The 24,209-nt window shown below is 40.3% G+C and overlaps 1 protein-coding gene across 2 annotated transcripts in view; it reads left to right on the forward strand.

The window, feature by feature from the left end:
- The window catches only part of rbm20 (RNA binding motif protein 20), a 73,577-nt gene that overhangs the window by 34,623 nt on the left and 14,745 nt on the right, over nucleotides 1–24,209 (forward strand). Inside the window, exons 1-5 of one of the 2 annotated variants that reach the window (XM_080446104.1) lie at nucleotides 3,532–3,577; nucleotides 12,908–13,964; nucleotides 15,207–15,271; nucleotides 15,859–15,968; nucleotides 18,031–18,131. In XM_080446104.1, the coding sequence (XP_080302230.1) occupies nucleotides 13,152–13,964; nucleotides 15,207–15,271; nucleotides 15,859–15,968; nucleotides 18,031–18,131 (1,089 nt within the window). In that variant the 5' untranslated portion in view covers nucleotides 3,532–3,577; nucleotides 12,908–13,151. Of the gene's footprint in view, nucleotides 1–3,531; nucleotides 3,578–12,907; nucleotides 13,965–15,206; nucleotides 15,272–15,858; nucleotides 15,969–18,030; nucleotides 18,132–24,209 lie in introns of those variants that run through there. The other variant, XM_080446103.1, reaches the window with a different exon arrangement.

A 24,209-nucleotide genomic window follows, 5' to 3' on the forward strand; every position in this document is an offset into this window, starting at 1 on the left:
CATTTGAAAGCTCTGCTTGTTTTACTTGAGGAACTATGCGTGGGGAGCATTGTTGCTTCATGTAAAAACAGCTTGCTCAGTTTGATGTGACACGACATTATTGCTAATACCGTGGGTTCAATTTATTTTCATGTATTTTATTTCATGCTTTTTGGTATATAATATATTAAGTCAATATACCAGAACTTGATACTTCCTGGAGAGGTTATGGTTCCGAAGTGATTGTTGAATACTTCCCCCTAAATGCATGTAACAGGTGTGCTGTGCCAGCCAAGGCCTCTAGAGGCCACTTAGTCACCAAAGTTATAAAGTGTTATTGTTGTTTCCCGCTGAGGACATATTTGTTGGAATGCTCTTTAAGTTGCACAGTTGGAATGCAGCTGTCCGGTCAGGAGGTTCCATTTGACCTCTGTGTTTCTCTGTGACCCCGATATACCATGTCACACCTTCCTTAATGGCTGAAACTAGATCACCTACTGCTACCGTGTGTTAAACTATGTGTAAGTGACTGAAGCAGAGTGAGTATGTGTTCATAGGTTTATTTGACGGGACTGTACGCAGTCAAATCCTCCGTGTCAATTTATTTGCCATTCGTAACTCTGAGAATGTACAAAAGTAACCGAATGGACTTGTAAGGGGTCTATTTGGTGACCTTTGCACACTCTCAGAGATAAATTAAGCTTCAATACGGGCCTCCCGCTCGAGGGAGGGCTGAAAGCTTTAAGACGGAGAGCAAAACAAATTACACTCTGAGCTTCAGGCAATTGCTCTTGTCAACCAGTATTGTTTCTACCCAAACACAGGATCTAATTTCTCAATAGAATAGTAGGGAGACTACCTCCAACCACTACAGATGTGCCAGTAACTAACCATAACTATATTTTGATATTAAAACGGCCTTCATCTAACCTTCCCATTTTTACGAGCATCTTCATGGGTTATGATCTTTTCACTCCTACTGCTGCCAAGAGACTGTGAATCAAAGTGAAGTTCCTTTATGGAAGCCCTGAAGTCTGATGGGGGGTCGTTGAGGAGACAGCAGGCCCACGTGTCTGAAGCCAGGATATCACTGCCGTTCTCGGGGAGCCATAAACCAGGCATCCCCCCTCCCAGCTGTGCCAAATGTGGAGCCATGCAGGCAAACTGACCCTGGGCCCCCTATGCATGCAAGTCAGCCTCACCCACCCCGGCCCCCTTCCTTCTCTTCACGGTACGAGGGCCACATGTTGACTAAGCCGACCAGAGCATTTGTTGAGACGATAAATTAAGGCTCAGGAAGTTGATTAATTGGTTTTGCTGAATTGGGAACCGCGGCAAAGGTCGCATGATCGTCTCTTGGCCAGTTAGATATGTTTGTTGACTCACGAGAACTGTTTAGTGTGTGTGTGTGTGTGTGTGTGTGTGTGTGTGTGTGTGTGTGTGTGTGTGTGTGTGTGTGTGTGTGTGTGTGTGTGTGTGTGTGTGTGTGTGTGTGTGTGTGTGTGTGCGTGCGTGTGCGTGTGCGTGTTTTCAGCGTGACTGTACACTTTTAATTGTTTTCAACAATTTGACAGGACCTTACAAAAGAACACAAAAGAAAGAGCACAGTGCCCTCCCATGGCTGATCCATATAATTCCCTGTCAGACCAACTGGGCTCAGTTATGGCAGCATAACAGTGCCATCTAGGGGGTGCTTTACAGAAGTACCCCGCTTTGGAAAGCTCCATAGTATATCAACTCAGTAAGTATTCATCTTTTGAGTTCATGAATTAGTCTGTCATAGTTAGCTATACACTGACCATGTTTATTACCAAAACAAATGTGATTATCAGCAATTATGAAGAAGAACATACAGTTAGAGTACTCTCTCTCTCTCTCTCTCTCTCTCTCTCTCTCTCGCTCTCTCTCTCTCTCCTGAGTTGTATGCCAAAAGATTGGTTGGCTGTAAATCTGTCACCGTCACACCTCTCTGGGAATCACATGCCTTTGTGGTTAGAGAAAGAGTTCCTGAGAGTGATTGCTCATACAGTTGAAATTAAAACTAGCTCAGCTATGTAGTAGATGCCACAATGTAACTGATTTCACTTTAAAATACTTAAATGCTGTGTTCTGCTTACATGTTCTTAATATTCAAATAGCCTTTGTATTTTAATGGATTGTTCAAATCTGGCTTTGATTTATTGACAAGGTTACTAAGGTTTGTGCAAAGTCGAGGTGCTTCTTTCATATACATATTGCAGAAAATGGCAATAGTCCAATTATAAGGGAGAGTATTGTATTGCTCTTTTATTGGTTGTATAATTAGGCTTTAAATACAAGTAATCCTGTGATCTGGTTTCTAATGAACATAATTATTAGTATAATGAATATATAATATAACCTAGATAATTTAAGATTATATCAATATTGTGAGATGGTCTCTATTCACACACACACACACACACACACACACACACACACACACACACACACACACACACACACACACACACACACACACACACACACACACACACACACACACACACACACACACACACACACACACACACACACATCTATCTATTTGATCTATTTGCTATTATTGCTACTTACAGTGTTAAGTACAGTCTAAGATTAATTCCATGCTTTATAAATGTAATAAAAGTAGCAAAGTGTAATTATTGAATATTCAATAATTACACAAGTGACGCTTGTTTTGCTACTGATAATTACACTTTCCAATTAATCAAACTGTCAGTAAGTGCTGATTTCTATAAAGCTGTAATGTTTCTTTTTAAACGGAACCATTTGCTAGATGTTTTACTTTATTCATTATAAAGAATTGTTGTACAGAACATGGCTTCTTTCCAGAAATGCATTGGAGAAGGAGGATATTTGTTTTATAATATTAATTTATCCCAACAGAAGAAAAAAAATATCTACCTTACTTCATTTAATTAGTTATATAACTTCCAACTTGTCCATCTTGAGGCCATATAGACCAATTATTTGTTTACTAACATTGAGACTGGGCGCACAGGTGATTGTTTCACGCAATCAATTCACAACCTGTTGTTTTGGGGTGCGCTGGTTTCAGCACACCCCAACCCCCTCTTGTGTGTTGGCTAGTGAGGCGCGTCCTAGCGAGACCTGACAGAATGGGTTTCATTGCGCGCATACTGGTTGCACGCATACTGGTTCTTATCAGTGTGACGTTGTCTGTTAAGGGGTCTATAGCTCCCAGCTGTCATGGTGACACATGAAAGCCTGTTGTGCCTGTGTGACTGTGCTTTTCTTGCTGTGTTGTGCCACATGGACCACCAGACCCATCTACGCTGCACGCATGTTAACCACTTGTGACATCTCATCACTCATACGCCTCTTGGTCTTGTGATGAAAACAATAGGGACAATGTACAGGGTCACAGTCAAATAAACTAGCAGTGAAGGTATGCTGTTTGCTACCAGAAGCGTCATGCTAGTGGGCAGAGGGAGGAGGTAGGCTCGTCCCTGTCTCAGCCATTGGGCAGAGGTCATACTATAGAGTAACAGTGTGCAGAGTATAGTGTCAGAGGTGCACACGCAGCCACAGCTACACTGTCCACCGCCGTTTCAAGGTCTGTTTGTTTCTTCTAATCTCAGGGAGGCTTGTGTACGCGGGGAATAATACTTGTGTAGTGCTGTGTTGTGTTTAAAATCCACTTAAATGCACGATTTATAGCTCTCTGTGGACTTACTCTGGGTTACTCTAGGTATGAGATGTCCTGTGAGACATCTTTGTTGGATGTCATGTTGTCTTTAGTAGAAAAGTATTCCCTAGGTGAACAGACTCAGCGCCTTCCTCTAATTTGTTACTTCCCCTCATAGAGCTCAGTGGATGGATTGGACCTGTGTGCTGTACTGTTGTGTGTCTTGGGACTTGCTTTGATCTTTATGGAGATGTGCATGCTACAGTAAATAAACTTGCACCACAAACTCTGTTTCTCAAATATTCGTCCTCTGAGGTTACAGTATTGTTGGGTTGAGTTTGATTTGTTGACAAAAAAATGATAATGATAATATTGATATTATATTAAATAATAATAATAAAAAAATAACATTATACCATACATTGTGCAGATATGGCTTTGCTCGTGTACAGTTGCTGTACAAGTTTATATTTGTTTTTAATTTGTGGGAAATACTTAAATGGTTAATTATGATATTTAAGAACATATGCCCAGGGACTTCTTATACTAAATGTTGGCCTTGCAGCATATGACAGTAACCCAATACAATACATATGTATGTATGCATCTCCATAAATGTCAAATGTCACACAACGTTAATAATGACCATTGTAAATTATGTTTATAACAGTGATCAAAGCCATGAATGTAGAGAGCTATATTTATTTTATTACAGCATTATTACGCAGCACAAAAAAAGTCAGTTTGTTTTATTTGATAAGATACATTAATCATATTTCTAGTGGCAAATAATTTCCAATACTTTATTATAATAATAATAAAGTATAAAGTGTTTCAGTCCTTAGATCAGGACTCACCCCAAGACATTATGTACGGATCGCTCTCCTTTTGCATCCGGACTATTCTATTCTCCTATGCACCTGTCACCAAGACACTTGAGGTTTGTGTCGCACTTCAGTCAAGTGGCCAATAATTTGCCATCAAGACCTATTTTTATTTTAGTATATCAACTGGTGGACGTTTTTAATGGTTCTTAATTTACTCGAGAGAACACACTGCTCTTGACTTCACTGGATGTATAAATCATACAGTAAACATACTGTAAAGCACATTACTGTACTAATAATAATAATACATTTTATTTGTAACACACCTTATATTTGACACAAATCTCAACGTGCTACATTGTATAAAAGTCAAGAAAGAAATATAAAAAATAAGATTAAAAAACAATGAATAAAAACAATGAAATGAACAAAATTCAGATCCTTCCCCAATACACAACTAAGAAAAAGTTCAAGTTTAAAAACACACAAGGCATTAATACTGTGTACAGTGACCCTATTTTACATTTTATACATGTTTGGGCTCAAAAATGAAGAAATGTGCTGGAGCTTGAAAAATACTACAACGTAAAATACTCAGTGTTAAGGTAACTCTGAGTGTACAAATGGAACCGGGTCCTTTTGGTTCCATTTGTACATCTTCAGTTAAAAGAGCACCCGCACAATCACATCTGTTGGATTTTATCTGTGTAGTAGATCTTATCTACTGTTTAGGCTAAAAGCAACTTTAAAGAATGACTTAGTAAACATTTAAAAACAGCTCCAGGTGGTTTGCAGTATCTGGTGGCTACATAGTGTAACTTACCAGACCACAACAATACAGAGTTACAGAACAGCATGAATAATTTGTTGAAGAGCCAACGTTTTGGTTTTTAAACAGTCAGACTTCATATGGTGTATTTGTCAGGATCAGGTTGTGAGTGTTGGTGACACAGCCCCAATCAAGACAGACAGTTGTTATACCCACAAAGGAGGCACACGGTTCTGGTTTAAAATGATCACTACAGTTATGGTGCCATGAAAGGATAATGCAGTGAAATTATGCTTTTATGTCTGTAATAATTTTAGACATGTTTGATTTTACATAGTGATAATGAATTAACTTAATTGTTGTTGTTTTACCTTACATGTACATAATAATATACAAACAAAAGCGTTATTGTTTATTGATAGACCTTTGTGTTAAAATATCTTTTCAACTATTTCACTTCAAAATGAAATACAATGATATTATTAAAATAATTATACATAAAATAATTTTAACCTTAAAAAGGATTTAATATCACTTGTATTTACGTTACATTGTGTTAATATCTTTATTTTCGTTGTTTGAAACACAACAAACAATATGTTTGAAGGTAATATTTATGTAAAGAAAGGGTTGCACTCAGTAAGGTCAATTTACTCAATTTAATTTATTTTCCACGCCACAAAAGGTTTTCGGCCGTCCGGCCTTAAAGTGATAGTTCACCCACAAACTGACTTTTTTTCTATCGATTACACACCCCATGGAGACTTGAATTCATGGAGATCTTTTGGTTTTTGTCGCATTCCTAAGCCAATCATTTGATGACCGGCGGCGGCTCCGGTAAGAGACTCAAAGTTGACACTTTGAGGAGACATTAGCATCTTTCCGCCGGTCATCAAATTATTGGCTTAAGTTAGGAATGCAACAAAAACTAAAACATCTCCAAACATCTCTCGTGGGGTGTGTAATTGATAGAAAATAAGTATTTTTTGGGGTGAACTATCCCTTTAAGCAATGATGGTCAGATGGCCCAAAAAACGTTTTGTGGCGTGGAAAAGTAACGATTAAATTATGTAAACGGATCTTTCTGAGTGCAACCATTTCTTTCATGAATGTTTATATACGACTAGGATAACGCACCAGGCGGTCTGAGCGCAGTTAAATACCTACAAATGGAAGATGATATTTCCCTCATATTAATGTGTACTTGTGCATGTGTACATACAGTGAGTGTACTGTACAGTATGTGTGTACCAAAAGAGCAGCAGTTGAAATGTATAATATTAGGTTGCAGAACAAATGGATATATATTTTACACATTAAGTCATTGCCTGGTATGCAGTTAACGTGATTCCCAACAATTCTTTGAAAAGTGAGATCTCGTGTTTCCCTGAGCTATTAGTGGAAGTTTATACATTGAGTAGATTTCTTTTTACTCCATTTAGCTTCTCACAAAGATCTAGCAGATTTATTTTGTTTGAAATCTGCCACACAGAGTTTAGAAAATCAATTTAAGCACCTCGGAACAACCAAAGTCCATAAAATCCAAACAATGTTTTCTTTTTGAGGTGTTATGAATTACACTGTGCATTTATAGTACAGTACAATAATTCACTCATGAAAGTTGAGCAGTAATGACAGACTGCTAAGTTTCAGACCATTAGACCATTTCAATTACTCAGTTTAGCGAGTTACTCACACTGACTTTGAAGGGCATGTTTTTTTTGTGTCAATTATGAATCTTGAGTTTGTTACTGTAACCAAACAGCCCATCATAAGCTTCTTCTTCTTTATTTTTTTGGTGTGTGTGTGTGGGGATCTTTTCTGAGCCTTCATTGATAGATACAGAGTGGATAGAGACAGGAAACATGGAGAGAGAGAGCAGGGGAGAGACATGCAGCAAATGGTTTGGCTGACCTGGAATTGAACCAGGGACTATACAGACACTATAGCCCATGCGGTATGCTTCCCAACCTCTTGGCTATCAGATTGCCCTGATCATGCGCATTTTTGTAAGGTGTACCAGTATTAAGTGTACCAGTATTGTGTCTGGAAACACTCGCCTAGAGGTCGGTTCATTGTTCCTGGTTCATTCTTCTGCACAATGCATTTAGCAATTCATTAGTAACCTGAGACGTGACACATACTGTAGACCTAAAAGGTTCAATTTGTAAAAAAACTAAAACTAAAAAGTGAGGGGGTACATCTTCATAATAGCTCACAAGGCGTCACAATATCACAACATTCTAGATCGGCTATTTTTGTTATTTCTAAATGTGATTTTTGTTGTGATTTTTTTTATTTAAATGTGTCCAAAACAGGGACACCAGGCTTTTAAAGGTTTAATGACATTCACTTTTACACCACATTCAAAGTCTTTGTCCTGGTCCTTCAAAAGTGTACAAAAAGTTTTAAGTGAAAATTCCATTCCAGTGATCAATGGCAGGTGTTTTTCTCTCACATTTCTAAAGCCTTTTCAACTGCAATGAAAAAAGAAATCTTTGCCTGCGGGTGTCGCTGGTGAGGGATTTTGCCTGTCAATCATCGTCTCTGCTCCGCCCCCCCCAAAGGAAAGGATAGGGGAGGGGAGGGGCGAGGAGGAGAGTGGGCGGGTTTATTCGACAGTGACCTCACTGTCGAAGGGCCAAGCTCAGATTACTTTTCAGCCTAATTATTCAGAAAACCCCAGACCACAGAAAATCCACTGAATGTTCTAAGTTCTGTTTTTTTGGGTGTAATTGAGGTCATAAAACCCCAAATAAAACATTGAAAATAAAAAAAGTGAAAATGAATGTCATGATACCTTTAATGTTGTCAGTCACTCAGCACATATTTTTATTAAAATATTAAATTGATAATTATTGACAATTATCAAAGATATATCAAGCAAGTACATGTATGTATTTAATTCAGTCTGACCAGAACACATATCCCCACTGGCCATGAAAATTAACCTCGCCCCCAGCAAATCGAACACTGACCCCGTACTCAAAATCCACATCATGATTTTGGTCTGAGGAGTCTGAAGAGTCTAGCACCCTCAGCAAGCTGGCCAGGAGGAGGCCATATTAGTCTAGTAAGAGCACTGTGTGTACACAGGATAGTAGTGTGACTATATTATTTATAGCTGTGAGTCCCGGACAGGGGACCTGTAAGTTTATCTCTCCCATCAGCATGCTTATTAACTTAGTGTGTGTTAAGTATGTACAACAAGTTAGCAAACTCACTCACACACCTTCCCCACTTCAACTTGTGTGAATCTAGCGATACGTACTGTACTGTTCATGACCGTTACTGTACGTCATCTTATAACAATGTCTGTGTTCACTAGTTTGAGCTTCTTGATGCGTATTTACTATTTTATATGCATATTATTAAAGGAGAATAAGGAAATGGAAATGTTACATTTAAAGTTAGGAAAAATTCAAAGAAGAAGTTCTTGGCCATGACGTAGCGGGTGGTGAAGTCGACACCCCTGCTGTACTGAGTTGGGGAAGTGATTATGAGAAGTGATTATGTTAGATCCAGGAGGGGAATGGGATGGTGGAGGGCCATGGAATTGAGCAAGAGTGTTGAAAAGTTAAGCAGTTGATTATTTGCAGTTCTAGACTACACTTGGAACAAATGGAACCAAATGGACTCTTACAGGTTCATTTGGTTCCATTTCTACCGAGTTAAATAAACTCTTGGGTACTGTCAGAGAAAGGGCGCGATGCATTCCCCAACCATTGACCATATACAGGCCGCCATGTGAATATGGCAAAGGGGATCGGGGATAGGCTTGGTAAATGTACGCGTGACAGTGTAATAAAATATGAGAATCTCTCCTGCCGAACTTTAGTCTTACAGTCTTCTGTGGAAGGACGACTTTTCAGCCCGTAACTGGATTGTGCATTGTTCATTTTGGTAGCCGTTTTAGTTAGTCTTTTGGCTAAGATGGTTAATATTTTGTAAAAATGTTATTTTATTTTTTGGCAACTTCAGTTTCAGTCTGCAAAATATTTGGGTAGTTTTGTTTTCTCTTTGGCATATCTACCTAATTCTGTAACGTTTTATTATTTTATTGTTCTATTTTCTGCAATTATTTTTGGCATTAGAGCCCTTATTTATTATATTGTTATATGAAAGAAAAACTAAAACGTCATGATACAGTAGGCACAGGCATAGACTATGTCTGCGTTGGGGAGGAACAAAGGAAAGAAAATATATGGTAAGATGGAGAATAATTATGTTTTTTAAGTCATTATTATTTAGTCCCCACAACCTTTGGGGTATTTCTTTGTCACTGTACATTTGCACATAATTATGTGGAATTCGTCCTATGCTCACTATAATGGCAAAAAGAGGGTTATTATTTGAAACAACAAATTTATTGTCTTGTTTTATGGTTAAAATATCATAATAAAACGGATAGTTCCGGTCCTTGATTATGATCGGCTGAAAAGCCAGTAATCCGCTCAAAGCCGTTAAACTTCTCTATAAACACATTGGACTGCTTTATCAGTATACTGCGCCAAACTAATTGTTTCAAAATGTCAGATTTTGATCCAGATTTGATGTCAGATCTTCTGATATATAATTTTAGGTGAGTAGTAGGCCTTGTAGTTGCTCAATATCGTACAACATTTAGTCTAAACGTTTATTATGGGAGTTTCCATGCAGTTATAAGGGATCTGAACGTAAACGTTGCATAACAACCGTCTTTTTGTGCAGGCAGTCGGGGACTACTTTCTTTTTTTGAATTATTGTTGTGAAATAGTTTTAAAAAAAAGTTTTAATTGGGATATGTATATGATTTTCATGTTGCCATATTTGGTAACATGAAATAAGTGACGTGAGACCGTGGTTTACAGTGATTCTTTTTAGAGGACGCAAGCGCTGCTCAAGTTTCAACGAGTAGCTAATCTCTTTAACGGGTGCACGGTTCAGGAGAGTTAAGTCAAAACAGAAGAATCAGCAGCACCCAAGAAATGTTAAGCCAAATTGTCACACCCACATCCCCTTAATAAGTGACACACCTGTCTTGATTTTTTCACTACGCTTAGGAAGGCTCTGCGGAAACGTCTGTGTATGCTGCCCGTGCCCTAATGAAATCAAATGTACCTATACGACAGTTCTGTGAGTGGCGGTGATTCTTCTGCACTCTGATTAATTGATTGAATACGTTATTAGCGGTTTGCAAAAAAGTGCTGTGGTACGATTATACAATGATGCTAAAAGGATAACACAAAAAGCCCTGCGGGCTTGTTTCCATTGTTACTTACTTAATCCTCTTCGTCCCACGTGGGACATAAGGCTTTGACGATCTGCCTCCATCGGGACCTGTCTTGTGCTGCATGTTGTGCCCCTCGCCCCATGTAAGGTTCATCTCCTTTAGCTTCAGCTGCCACAGCTCGTCGCCAGGTTGTTTTGGGCCGACCTTTCTTCCTTTTCCCTGCAGGAGTCCATCCTAAAGCGACCTTTGTGGTCCTAATCAGGGCCGGATCTAGGCATGGGCAAGGGGGGGCAATTACCCCCCAAATGCCCTGACTGCCCCCCCCCCTTTTTTTTTTTTGAAAGTTACATTTATGTCATGATATGAAATGTGAGCTTACCATAATCAAAATAATCCTTAATCATATTCCATCATGTATCATTGCACAATTCAAATAATCCTCTGCCCTGATTTTCCATGGGCAGTGTTGCCAGATATTGCGAGAGAAAGAAGCCTAGGAAAACAAGCCCAAAAGAACAATAGGAAGCAGTAATACACAAACAGCCGAAAAAACTGGAAAAAAAATGTTTTATAGGTCTAACTGTGCCAAAATGCATATTTTCCTATGCATATTTTCCTACGCATTTGGGGGGTTTGGGGCCCCGAAAACCCCCCAAATGGTTTTGGGCCCCCCCCCCCAAAAAATGTCAACGCCGCGCTTCGCGCGGCGCCGAGGAAGCCACCCCCCCAGCATTTATTAATGCCCCCCCAGTTAATAATTTCTGTATCCGGCCCTGGTCCTAATGTATTAAATTCATCAAGAATTGAATACATTACTGCTCCACGTCATGCCTAACAACACCCCATAGCTGTTATAGCCGTTCTAAAATCACTATGGCTTATTGCATTAGTCTCACCACATTTTGGGAATACTTTTAGTACTTTTAGCATAGTCATTGTTCTATTAGATAGTTACAACATTTTGTCAAGTCTTAGTTGTTGAAGTCAGCTGTTATTGTTTTCCTCATGATTTTCTTCAGCAGAATCTACATTAGAAGTTACTAATGCAGTGTCCGATCGGGGCGAAGCCACCATTCGGAAGGTGTGCCCGGTCAGAGCGGGACGGTTTTCAAGAACCGCTCATCCGATCGACTTGACTCCGTACTACTGCCTTTGTTCCTCAATAATACACCCGCCAAGTGTGAAGTCGATTAGATGAATGGTTCGTGGGACATGTGAAGGACAGCCTGACAGACAGACAGACAGAAATACTGTGCAGAGATTCCTAGAATATATTAGATAGATGCTGAGCTTAATTGATTAGTTGCTAGATTGTCATGCGTGTCAGTGGGACATGGTGTCAGGTAATAGACATTAATCTTGTATTCGATTTTCCGTGCTCTGACCTCTATTGAAATGCATTTATGTGTAGGGAATTATGTGTGTGTGTATCTTAGAGAAATTGATGAAAACTGACAATAAAGTAATGTGTTTAACCCATTAAGACCTGAGGCGATTCTTTAAAAAAATCTAAATCCTAACAGTTTTTTGGAAAAAAAATCTAAAAAATAAAAATTCAAGATTTTTCAAAAATAGCAGATCTACAAGCTCGTAGCGCGGCACTCGGTGCCGCGCTATGAGCTTGTATATCTGCTATTTTTGAATAGCCAAAGACATCTAAAGTGACACAGATGCGTTCCAGGTATCAATGGGTTTAATCAGAAGAATTTAAATGAATGCTTTTTCTTTCATTTATTACCCTGCAGCTGTGACTTATTGGCTGTACTGAATGTTCATAACCTACGAGTTATAACTTGAATAGGGGAGATATGAGATGGTTGTGTGATGATATGAGGACTTTATAATGTGCCAATGACACCGTAAGACCATATCACAACTCCAGAAGCCGGTAGCACTGCAGATCTAAAGGTGCTAATCCTCTGAAAGATTCAGTTGCACAAATTCATCTTCCAAAATATCCCATCACCTTTTCATGTTCAAGATTTTTTACCCCGTTTGCAAATTGCTAATATGAATTGAATTTCATCGTAATTAAAGCTTAAAAAATATGCCCATAATTCCTCCATTTTTTGTCACGTGTACTGAACAAAATGGCTGTGTCTACAGCAACTTTCCCCTGCACTTTGTCACATCTAATCCGATTGGTATCTCACCCTTCAACCGGGTGGGGACGAGTAGTGGCTGGGTATGGCAGCGTCAGGTGTTTAACATGGATGGAGTGATTAATAGTAGACTAGACTAAGTTTAGACCACATGTGAGCGCATTCATCAGAAGCTGAAAGGACAGGCAGGCTAGTCAAACCGGGTCATAGGACGACCTGGAGTCTGGAGCTTTCAGCTTGTCATTCCATGATGACTGTCATTCAAGAATCAAGAGAATCAATAGGGATTTATTGCATGGATATGAGCAGTATTGTAATTCAGTGCTGTATTTGTTTGTGTGTTTGCAGCACTGGAGCGGCGGACAGCGCCAATAAGAAGGGATTCCCTGTCGGTGGCCATCTGCCTGATGGTGCCGTGCAGGCTGGGCAGCAGACAAACCAGCAGTTTCTCCTGACTCCGGCCAGCCTCCAGCTCGCTCAGCTCCAGGCTCAGCTCACCCTCCACCGCCTGAAACTGGCACAGGCAGGCGCTGTGGGGGGCAACGCAGCCACTGCCGCCACTTTCCTCAATCAGGTTCTATCCAATGTGGCCATGTCCCAGCCCCTGTTTAACCAGCTCCGGACTTCGGGAATGGTCGGGAATCCTCAAGGTGGCTTTCCGTCAGGTGCCCTGGGGTTCTCCTCTCCCAATTCGGCCCTGGGGGCCCTGGTGAGTGGGAACTTTGCTCAGAACCCTGGCAACGTGAAGATGAATTACGGTGGGGGAACAGGAGCAAGCCAGCAAGGAGGGGAGTATGGCAAGAAAGCAGGGTCAACATATCCCTGTGACACAGACAGGAGGCACCAGTACAGTGGCTTCCTCAGTGGGACGTCTGCAGCATCAGCCAAAGCTGCAGAGGGGCAGTATGCGTCAATAAACACTGAGGCCAAGATCACAAACCATGTTGGCTTTCAGAGAGATTTTTACGGGCAGGATCTTCAGGGACAGCAGTCTGGGTTTGGTGTTAATGAACAGAAAATGAACGCTTACACATCCACCGCCCATAAGGAGCCATGGAAAGGCCCGGTGAACCAGAGTCACGCAGGGAAATCGGATATGGTTTCCAAGGCTACTACGACGTGGACAGCTGGTGGACAGCCAATTCGTGCCAGGCCAGAATTGTATAACCCAGAGGAGCCGACCTCTGATCCCAAGTTCAATCCCGGTGGCGGGGTCTCCTCTTTTGGTTCAGGGGGCATGCAGGGCTTTGTGGGCTACAAGCCTCAGCAGGCTGGGGAGCATAGCTTGTCGTCTGCAGGCACCATGACCCTCCAACCCCACCAAGTCAATGACTACCATGCAGTCACACCATCCCACCTTCCGCATCAATGCACCATCTGTGACAAGAAAGTCTACAACCTAAAGGTGGGTGAGCGGACGTGAGTGGCTGCGCAGCCGGAACATGTCTGTCTCTTCCTGCAAGGGGAGGTTTCCGGCTTCTAAACAGTCATAGTTGATACAGGGCCAGTTTAACGACATTAACCTTTGTGTCACTATTGTGGGCAAAATTCCCCCCAAGATGTAAAATAGCTTAAAGTAATACTAGGTAACGTTTTCAACAAAACTAAAGTTAAATTGTATATCTTTTGCGAGTGGCAAAAGTTTCACAACACCCACTCCGTGAATTTCACCCCCGGAAGCCTTTTATTTATATATTTTCTATTGAACGTGTACGGGGGGGACTTTCCCGGGAAAATGACGTTCCTGGCCAACGTCATGACGTCGTGGCCGACGTCCTCAGGAACTACCGCAACGGTTTCCTGTTTGGCCAGGAACTACCGCGCTATTAACAAAAAGGAACCTCACGCTCATTTTAAGATAATGTAGGATTGGAAGATCGAAAAAGAACAGAAAAAGAAAGCACAGCTCATGGTAACTAATGCTCCACTGGCTAAGAGAAACGATCCGTAGATAGTATAAAACAATTAAAAGATCGCTTTTTGAAACGCTTCCGGCTTCCGGTGAAAACGAATGGAATTCTGGGTAATCGAGGACTAGGGAAATTGTATGCAGTGACGGTAGTGACCAGCAGAGGTTGCTAAAAATCGTTATTTGTGATTCTGCATTGTACAACTTTAACTACAGCTGATCTACAAGCTCTGCAAGATCTATAAACTCACAACATCGTGATGCGTTGCATTATTTATAGCTTGTATTTTCATCAGCTTGCATTATTTGTAAGCGGTTATTTTTGTTATTTATCGTACAACAAAGTATAGGGTTTAAGTGGTTAATAGCTAAATAAGATCCCATGATGAATGCAGTTGTGTTTTACAGATTACAGATTACAAATGAGCAATTCCTAACCAAAAACAAAGGAATAGATCCCACAGTGTTCAAATATTTAAAATATTTAAAATCTCTTATTTTATTGCTGAGGTATAGACATTTGAGTTGTACTGAAAAATCTATGCAGACTCAACATATAGTAGATTCAGGGGCAGCTGTACCCTAAACCAAGCTGTTGTCTCTTTAATTGCTTCTTGCACCCATGAGCTTATCCAGCAGGTATGCAAGGCTGATCAAGTGGGTTGTGTGGTGACCTCTGAATGCATCTGAACTGACTGGATCTATGTTTGGGTGGTGTGACTGTGTGTGTGTTTTCAGGACTGGGACCAGCATGTGAAGGGAAAGCTACACCTGCAGAACCGATCGTTGTACGCAAATGAAGGGTGAGTTGTGAGGGCTTCTAAAATTCACTTGACGGCAGTATTACATTCTTTGTCATTACAAACTGTACTCTGCCATGTGCTCTCTATTTGTCTACTTAATGACACTTAATGACAGCTAGCATGTGACCGTGTTCAGGTTAGTCTGTTTTTACCTTGCTTTAACTACATGAACCCTAGCGTCCCCATTCTGGGACAAACATTTGGCAAAAATAGCAGATCTATAAGCTCACAATGTGTAGACGTATAGAGTCAACTAAATGTATAGGTTTTAAGTGGTTGACAGATGATATAGATCTGAGCTTTTTCAAATTATGAATATTATTTACTTTTTGGATGATTATACATGTCAAGTCTGGGGTGCCTCAAGATTAATTTGATCCTGAGTGCTAGAGCTTTACAAATCTGGTTTACACCCAAAGCATCCCTGTAGAGAGTCACAGAGGCACTCGAGTTTAATCTCCATGCTCCATCTACAGCTGTCTTAATGTTTCTATGAATATGAGCTCTGTCACCAGACACTGTATCAGTAGGCACTGCAGGGGAGCGGCAGTCATATACTCATAACTAGTCTCCTATGTTTGTTTCAGCCCTGGCGTGGTAGCGGCTGGTGGAGTTCACTACGTCGTCGCTGGGGCTTCTGACGGAAGTCTAGCCACTGGAGGGAATAACTCTATGGTCTTCTCTGCTGCAAATCAAGGTGGGTCAATGGTCACCCCACCTCAGTCCCCTCGAATGTCACTGTTTGCTGACGACGTTACAATGTTGTTTTTTGATAGCAGGAATATGAGTGACAGAATGATATATGGGAGTCAGGGAGTATTTATAGAGTCGCTAGAGGCTAGGGGGAATGTGTCCTTCTAACTTTACACAGCGTATTTTGATATGTTGATATATACAGTACGCTGTTAGAATAAAGTGTCTCGAAACCCAAAATGTGGTAACCACCCTAACGGAGCTAATGCTAACGTTAAACCACTTAAGTGGTATTTCCAGACAACGCTCCATGCTCCAAGTGTCCTGTGATCGTTTTCATGCTCTAAGGATTTGAGCCTGCCCGCCAGAGCAGACAGTGAAGGAGATGAAACCCAAAGCATTCATGACTGCTGTTGACACCCTTGATTTATTTGCTTTATTATCTTGTTACTTTCTTAACCTTTAATCTGCTCAGTGGTGGAAGAATTACTCAAAACTTAAGTAAAGGTACAAACACCATGACAAACTTATTCTGGTGAAAGTTAAAGTAAATACAGTATATAGTAAAAGTATACTCTTAAGTACTTGCAAGTTGCTCTTAAATGTATTAAAGTATTAAAAGTACTTCCTGAATTCAGTGCCCTGATGTAGCAAGCTATAATATGGCAAGAAGTGTGCCTGCCTCCATTTCTGCAGATGAGTGTTCATGCATATCTGATCATAATTTATATAAATTAGCAGTTTACAGTTTGCAGACTAACCAGTGAACAATCCTATACCAGCAATCCTTTGAAATATTTCTTATCAATCGTTTCACCCTATGTAATCCAGATGTAACCACACAAATCCAATGTCCACTCGTGAACACTAAAGATGCTACAGTATAAATCAGGGCATCTGGGTGGTTTGGCTCGAGGTTCGAATCCTCCACAGTGCCTGGCTGGGCGTTCCAACGAACCTAATTGGCCGTGTTCAGGGTCTGACTCTGAAGCCGATAGGGGAGGGCGATCTCCTGTTGCAATTAGTGCTGCACGATTCTTGCTCAAATGTGAATCACGATTTTCCTCCATAAGAATTGAGATCACGATTCTCACACGATTCTCACACGATTCTCACACAATTCTCTTGTAAATATAAAAATATTAAGCAAAATAAGGGAAAAAAAAACAATAAACTTTTTTCTTTTTTTTTTTTATTGAAAAAAAAATCGTCATAATTTAAAATCGAGATCGCATAGGTGTCTGAATCGAGATCACGATCTTTTTTCGATTAATCGTGCAGCACTAGTTGCAATAGCAACTCCTACAGGTTGGTTGAGGCACCTGTTTTGCAAAGGAGCAGAAATGGGAAGGATACCGTGTTCCTCCGCACTCGTTAACCCCTCCCAGTGAAACTCCTCACTCTCAGGTGAAAAGAAGCGGTGGGCGACTTCATGCGTATCAGAGGAGATACGGTTGTCTACACCCTCGCCAAGACCAACACGTAGGGGTGACAGAGACACATGGGGGGTAATGGCATAACGACTAAAATTGGGAGAAAATTTAAAAAAAGATTACGAAAATAATACTTTAAATTAGAAGGAGTTGTTGACGTACAGCACACACAATGTAATGCAGCTGTTCAAAATGTAGACAGAGTAATAATAACAAGTATAGTTATTTGCTTTGAAATGTAATGAAGTATACTGTCAAATAATTATGTCTGAAACTAAATAGACTAATGTGAAGTACAAATACTTTTACTGAAGTACAGTAACTCTTCTAAGTAAGGTACTTTCCGCCCCCTGCAAGTACATCAGCCTATATTTTTGAAGCTTCCGCACTGTCATGCCACCGCTGGGAAAGAAGTTTCAGAATAATTCCCCCGAATGTTTCCCATGTTTTACTTACGCCTGATTTATACTTTAGTCTTGTCACACACCGAAAACAGACGATCTACAAGCTCACAGCGCATCGCAAAGAGGCGCATTGTGAGCTTGTCGACTACTGGCTAATTGTGATATAAATCAGGTCTTGTTATGTGGCCAGTTTTATATTATCTTTAATCCCCACTCCTTTTTTCCTCAGATGCGTCCTCAGCAACCAGTGCATCATACTTGCCAGCTGCAGCCATGAACACTTTTCCCATGTCTGGCACGGGATTTACCTCTCACCAACCAGGGTCAAAGGTCAGAAACATGCTTCGCTTTTCACTCACAAATACTTCAGTTTTGCACTATGGCATAAATGTGTGTCTGTGATGGATGTCTTTTTTTTTCGTATATGTTGGGTTTGATTGGCATTTAATTCACATGCCCCAGTTCTGCCTTTTTCTGCCATGACTACTATTAGTCACACGTAGAATAGTAAAGGGCTGGAGTGGGCAAACAAGAGCAGATGGAAAGGCAGTGGATTGCACTGTGGTGATTCTTTATTCAGGACAGTGGGGTATATTTTCACTAGTAGGTTTTTGGTCACACGCTCTAATCTACGGATAGATCCACAGGACCACTCTGTAAAAAAATCTAAATGTTTAATAAAACAAACGGTAAAGAAATGATTCTTCGTATGTACAGATTGAGTGTCCATTCCAATTAAATTCACAATTGAGAATTGCTAAAAAATGATAGACGGGTCTAAAGAGGGTTGGGGTCCACTCTCTACTGGGGTCTGACTGACAGGAGAATTACTGCCCTGAATACTTTCTTTCATCGACTTCCTGCAAGGCTTTTATTATTTTTATTAAAAATGTATTATTGTAGTTAATCGACAAGTCTGTAAAATCTGAGTTTACCATGTGTAATAATGTAAAAACATCTCCATATATCTCATACTTACAGTACTATAAATGTGCTTATAATTCTTCTGGAAAAAAATAATTGACAAATCGACTAACAATGTCTTGGTCAACCAACACCAAACCAACTTGGCCAGTGGGCTATGAGGGGGCAGCGCTATTACATTTAACCTCCTGCAATATGCTCCTCATTGACTTACATTGTACGGTAAAATAGCTCTCAAAGTCACTCTTTTAGCATGTAACCGAACACTCTAGAACATCACCAAAGCCACTGCTGTTTATTTTCTCAACTTTTTTAATATCTGAAGATTCAGATTCGGATCCGCGGATCCAGTCCATGGGTTTTCTTCTTAATAAAATAGCTAAATCAGGTACTGGGTTTGGTGATGTTCTATATTGTCTGAATCAACGTTGTTTGCATTCATTTATGTGCTAAAATAATGACTTTGAGAGCTGTTTCACTGTACAATGTAAGTCAATGAGGAGCATAGGTTGAATTTGAATTATCAATTTCTAATCGATATAGCAATTGTTTTTTATTTCTTGTCCACCTTTGGAGTTACATCATGGCAAGGTAACTACACAACCCAAACACTTCTGGACAATTCTTTCACATTGAACTAGATAACCCAGCGGACTATGCTACATTAATAATGATGGAAATGTCCTTCAGGCACTTTTATGAAGTTGGCAAAGACAGCATACAGAGCAATGTACGCGATTAGGCTCTAAGTATGTTAACACTGATGAAGGCTTAGTGCCAAAACGCGTATGTTGCGCTGTATGTTGCCTGTGCCAACTTAATAAAAGTGCCTGAATGTCCTTTCCATGAGTGCTGGTATTCTCTATAAATGTAAAAGAACCCAGCAGACTAGTCTATGCCATAAAACGCTGGCTTAAAGGATATGTGGTGAATACGTTTAGTGTTACAACTTTATGTATAATGAAGGGTCCATTTGTTTCCATTTGAACACTCTCAAACAAATGGATACAATGATACTGAAGCTTTTACTGTGCACATTTGTTTGAATTGTAGGGCTGTGGTACACGGTCATGAGTCTGGTATCAAGATCCCATTTTTGTGGCATCAGTCTCAGTCTCACCTGAAATTTTACCTGCTCTTGACTCGGTATCTGACCAAAAGGACTCTGGGAAATTCCCAGTCCACTTGGTCCAAGACCGAGAGTTCCTCTAAAGTTGTCAGTGTTTTGGTTCATTCTCAGATTTATTATTGAATAATTACTTAATTACTTGAGCAATCTATTCATGCAATATTGAGCTTATAGGCTTTACATTTCAAATAGTTCTAGTACTACAGTGTTGTAATTGATATACATTTTAACACTACTACATTATACATGTGGTAGGCTTAATTTAATAATCATCAGTAGCTGTATTAAGTCTTATTACGGGCAGATGTGATGGATATAAACAGCAGGGTTTAGAGGTATGACAACGTTATCCATCATTATGACTGATGGAAGAGAACAGGTTGAGAGCTTTTGTTGTTATTGCAGCTGCTAGTATTCCTGTCTGCTATGGGCCATGCACTCTGCAAAGAGACTGTGTTTTTCTATTACATATAATGTAATATTACATATAATGTAATATAGAAATGTTGCCACCACTTTCAACGTGGCTTCCTTTTTGTGCATGTCTTTGTTGGGGAAAATTGACAAAGGAATTAAGTGAAAATAGCAGAACAAGCTTGTAATGTGTTGCATCGCCACACGTTGTGAGCTTGTAGATTGGTTATGTTTGCTATTCGTCATACAATGAAGTATATAGGGCTTAAGTGGTTAAGTAAAGCTCATCGTTAACCATACAATCCCAGCTATAATTGAATTTAGCGATCCCTTAAAGCATACTGTATTTTGCTACCGTCCTCTCTTTTCCTTGTCCATAAGTGTTTAATACTCAGCAGTCTTTGTCCCCGGACATGGGTTAAAAGATGGCAGCTGGTGATGTGTATCCGTAACATGGGCTGCTCCCGTGAAGAGCACAAAACAGATGATGAGGTGGGGAGAGCGAGAGGAATGACAGGAAAGCAAGCACACACAGCGGTGTGCAGCCTAGGACCTGTCAGCTGCCGGCTAACACTAACACACCAAACATGCATGTGGACTGTACTCACACGCACTCGCACACGCACACGCACTCGCACACGCACACGCACACGCACACGCACACGCACACGCACACACGCACACGCACACACACACACACACACACACACACACACACACACACACACACACACACACACACACACACACACACACACACACACGTAAATACATGCATATAATATATAATCTGCAGCAACTGGACCTGTCAGGCCAGATGGCTCTCTCTCACACCATCTCCAACGGATGCTTCACCACATCACCACCCTGCAGGAGGTGATGATATGGGAAGAGGAGCAGTGTGTGTGTGTGTGTGTGTGTGTGTGTGTGTGTGTGTGTGGAAGCTATATGTATGTGTATATGTTCACAAATCGGTTACTTCCAGTTCTTGTTTATGATTGGCTTAGCCACGGTTGAAGCCGTTGTAAAATGTAGCACACACATGCAACTGATTTACATCAGCAATATGGCTCCAAACAGGTTGTCTCAAAATGTCTGATTGACACATTGAAACATTGAATGTTGATTTACAAAACACAGCACAGATCTGCACCAGCCGTTAAAACAAGCTTGTAAATTAACTGAACTTGAACTGAACTAAAACTACTGGCATGTGCAGCTGTAATTCAACTTCACTTTATTTGCCTTTTGTTGAGATTATGTTAGTTCTCTCTCTCTCTCTCTCTCTCTCTCTCTCTCTCTCTCTCTCTCTCTCTCTGCCTATCTTTTTTAACCATTAAGGCGGTTACACACCGGCGAATATGCGAATATACGCAAAATTCGGACTCGTTCCGAATAATTAAAAGACGCTTTTTTCGCTCCGCGAAACTGGTGTGGAAGCTTGCATTGACTTTATAAGGTTTTTTAAAAAAACGTATTATTCGCATGAAAAAAATCGCCCCGGTGTGTAAGGACCTTTATCATTGAAATGCGGAACATTGTTCTGTTCATGCAGGCCCGGGACAAACGTTCCATTTGCGGGACTGTCCTGCAAAATGTGGGATGAGTCTATAGCTTTAACTGAAGGCGTGTACCCCGTGCGGTCTATTTATGTTGCAGGGGGCATGCACATGTGCAGCAGCATGAGTTCTGACGTGTGTGTGTGTGTGTGTGTGTGTGTGTGTGTGTGTGTGTGTGTGTGTGTGTGTGTGTGTGTGTGTGTGTGTGTGTGTGTGTGTGTGTGTGTGTGTGTGTTTTTTGAAAAACATTTTAAAATTGTGAAATTCTACAGTGACAAGTTGCGAGCTTGTAGATATAGCTATTGTCACTATTTTTTTTAATGTTTTTCAAAATTATAAAAAATGCCTAATAAGATTAGTCATAAGGCATGAGACAGCGCTCAAAATACGTCCCTCTGGGTTGTACTCTGTACGTGCTCTAGATTAGGACTATTCTACTTTGGATCAAGTTATTTTTAACACTGTTTATAGAGTATAGAGCAGCATCACAAGTCTGTGCCAATGCCATAGAACATGACTCACTGTTTGCATGTGGGGACAAAACACTCCACACTGACCTCTGGAACGTCCTGTCTGGAGAGTTTCAATCTTAATTGTTTATCTTTTGCTCTATAAATGTAAAAGAACCCAGCAGACTAGTCTATGCCATAAAACGCTGGCTTAAAGGATATGTGGTGAATACGTTTAGTGTTACAACTTTATGTATAATGAAGGGTCCATTTGTTTCCATTTGAACACTCTCAAACAAATGGATACAATGATACTGAAGCTTTTACTGTGCACATTTGTTTGAATTGTAGGGCTGTGGTACACGGTCATGAGTCTGGTATCAAGATCCCATTTTTGTGGCATCAGTCTCAGTCTCACCTGAAATTTTACCTGCTCTTGACTCGGTATCTGACCAAAAGGACTCTGGGAAATTCCCAGTCCACTTGGTCCAAGACCGAGAGTTCCTCTAAAGTTGTCAGTGTTTTGGTTCATTCTCAGATTTATTATTGAATAATTACTTAATTACTTGAGCAATCTATTCATGCAATATTGAGCTTATAGGCTTTACATTTCAAATAGTTCTAGTACTACAGTGTTGTAATTGATATACATTTTAACACTACTACATTATACATGTGGTAGGCTTAATTTAATAATCATCAGTAGCTGTATTAAGTCTTATTACGGGCAGATGTGATGGATATAAACAGCAGGGTTTAGAGGTATGACAACGTTATCCATCATTATGACTGATGGAAGAGAACAGGTTGAGAGCTTTTGTTGTTATTGCAGCTGCTAGTATTCCTGTCTGCTATGGGCCATGCACTCTGCAAAGAGACTGTGTTTTTCTATTACATATAATGTAATATTACATATAATGTAATATAGAAATGTTGCCACCACTTTCAACGTGGCTTCCTTTTTGTGCATGTCTTTGTTGGGGAAAATTGACAAAGGAATTAAGTGAAAATAGCAGAACAAGCTTGTAATGTGTTGCATCGCCACACGTTGTGAGCTTGTAGATTGGTTATGTTTGCTATTCGTCATACAATGAAGTATATAGGGCTTAAGTGGTTAAGTAAAGCTCAAGTCTGTAAGACTGTAACTGTGCTAAAGATTACTCTTTAACCCATTAAGACCTGAGGCGATTCTTTAAAATGTTTTCAAAATCCTAACAGATTTTTGAAAAAAATATAAAAAAATATTTATTTTACGATTTTTCAAAAATAGCAGATCTACAAGCTCATAGCGCGGCACTCGGTGCCGCGCTATGAGCTTGTATATCTGCTATTTTTGAATAGCCAAAGAAACCTAAAGTGACACAGATGCGTTCCAGGTATTAATGGGTTAACTATGGAAGATTACTCCTCTCATCTCCTCTCATTATATCTTTCATTATGAAAGTATACTCTCACTTCTTCCCTTGATGATGACAACCAGCCATTCTCCTGTAATTCCCTCAGCCATTTGTTTCATTCTTCTCTGCCTTTTGATTGGAGCAAACGACTGAGGTTGGTTCCCCTATAGGCGCCCCATTAGGCCGTCCCAAGTTTATGATTTACGAGTGCTTTCATCATCGCAATGGGAAGCATTTTATAGGCTAAAATACACAGGCTAATGTTAGGTGCTATAAACACGCACCTGTCCTAAGCACAGCAGGTGGGACTTTTACGGTTTGAGAGCAAAATGTAAGCCGTCAGTTGTGCAGCGATCCTAGAAACACACACACACACACACACACACACACACATTCATACAAACATGCGCAAGACTTTGTGTTGGCTGATGACTTGAACTTGAACTTCAAGTCAAATTTGCAAGATACGGTAGCACAGATTGAGTTGACACACTGGCTTTGGGCAATAATAAAACACAAACAGAAATAAACACTGG

The sequence above is a fragment of the Gymnoscopelus braueri genome (genome assembly GCF_963280865.1).
Source record: "Gymnoscopelus braueri genome assembly, chromosome: 2".
NCBI classification, from domain to species: Eukaryota; Metazoa; Chordata; class Actinopteri; order Myctophiformes; family Myctophidae; genus Gymnoscopelus; species Gymnoscopelus braueri.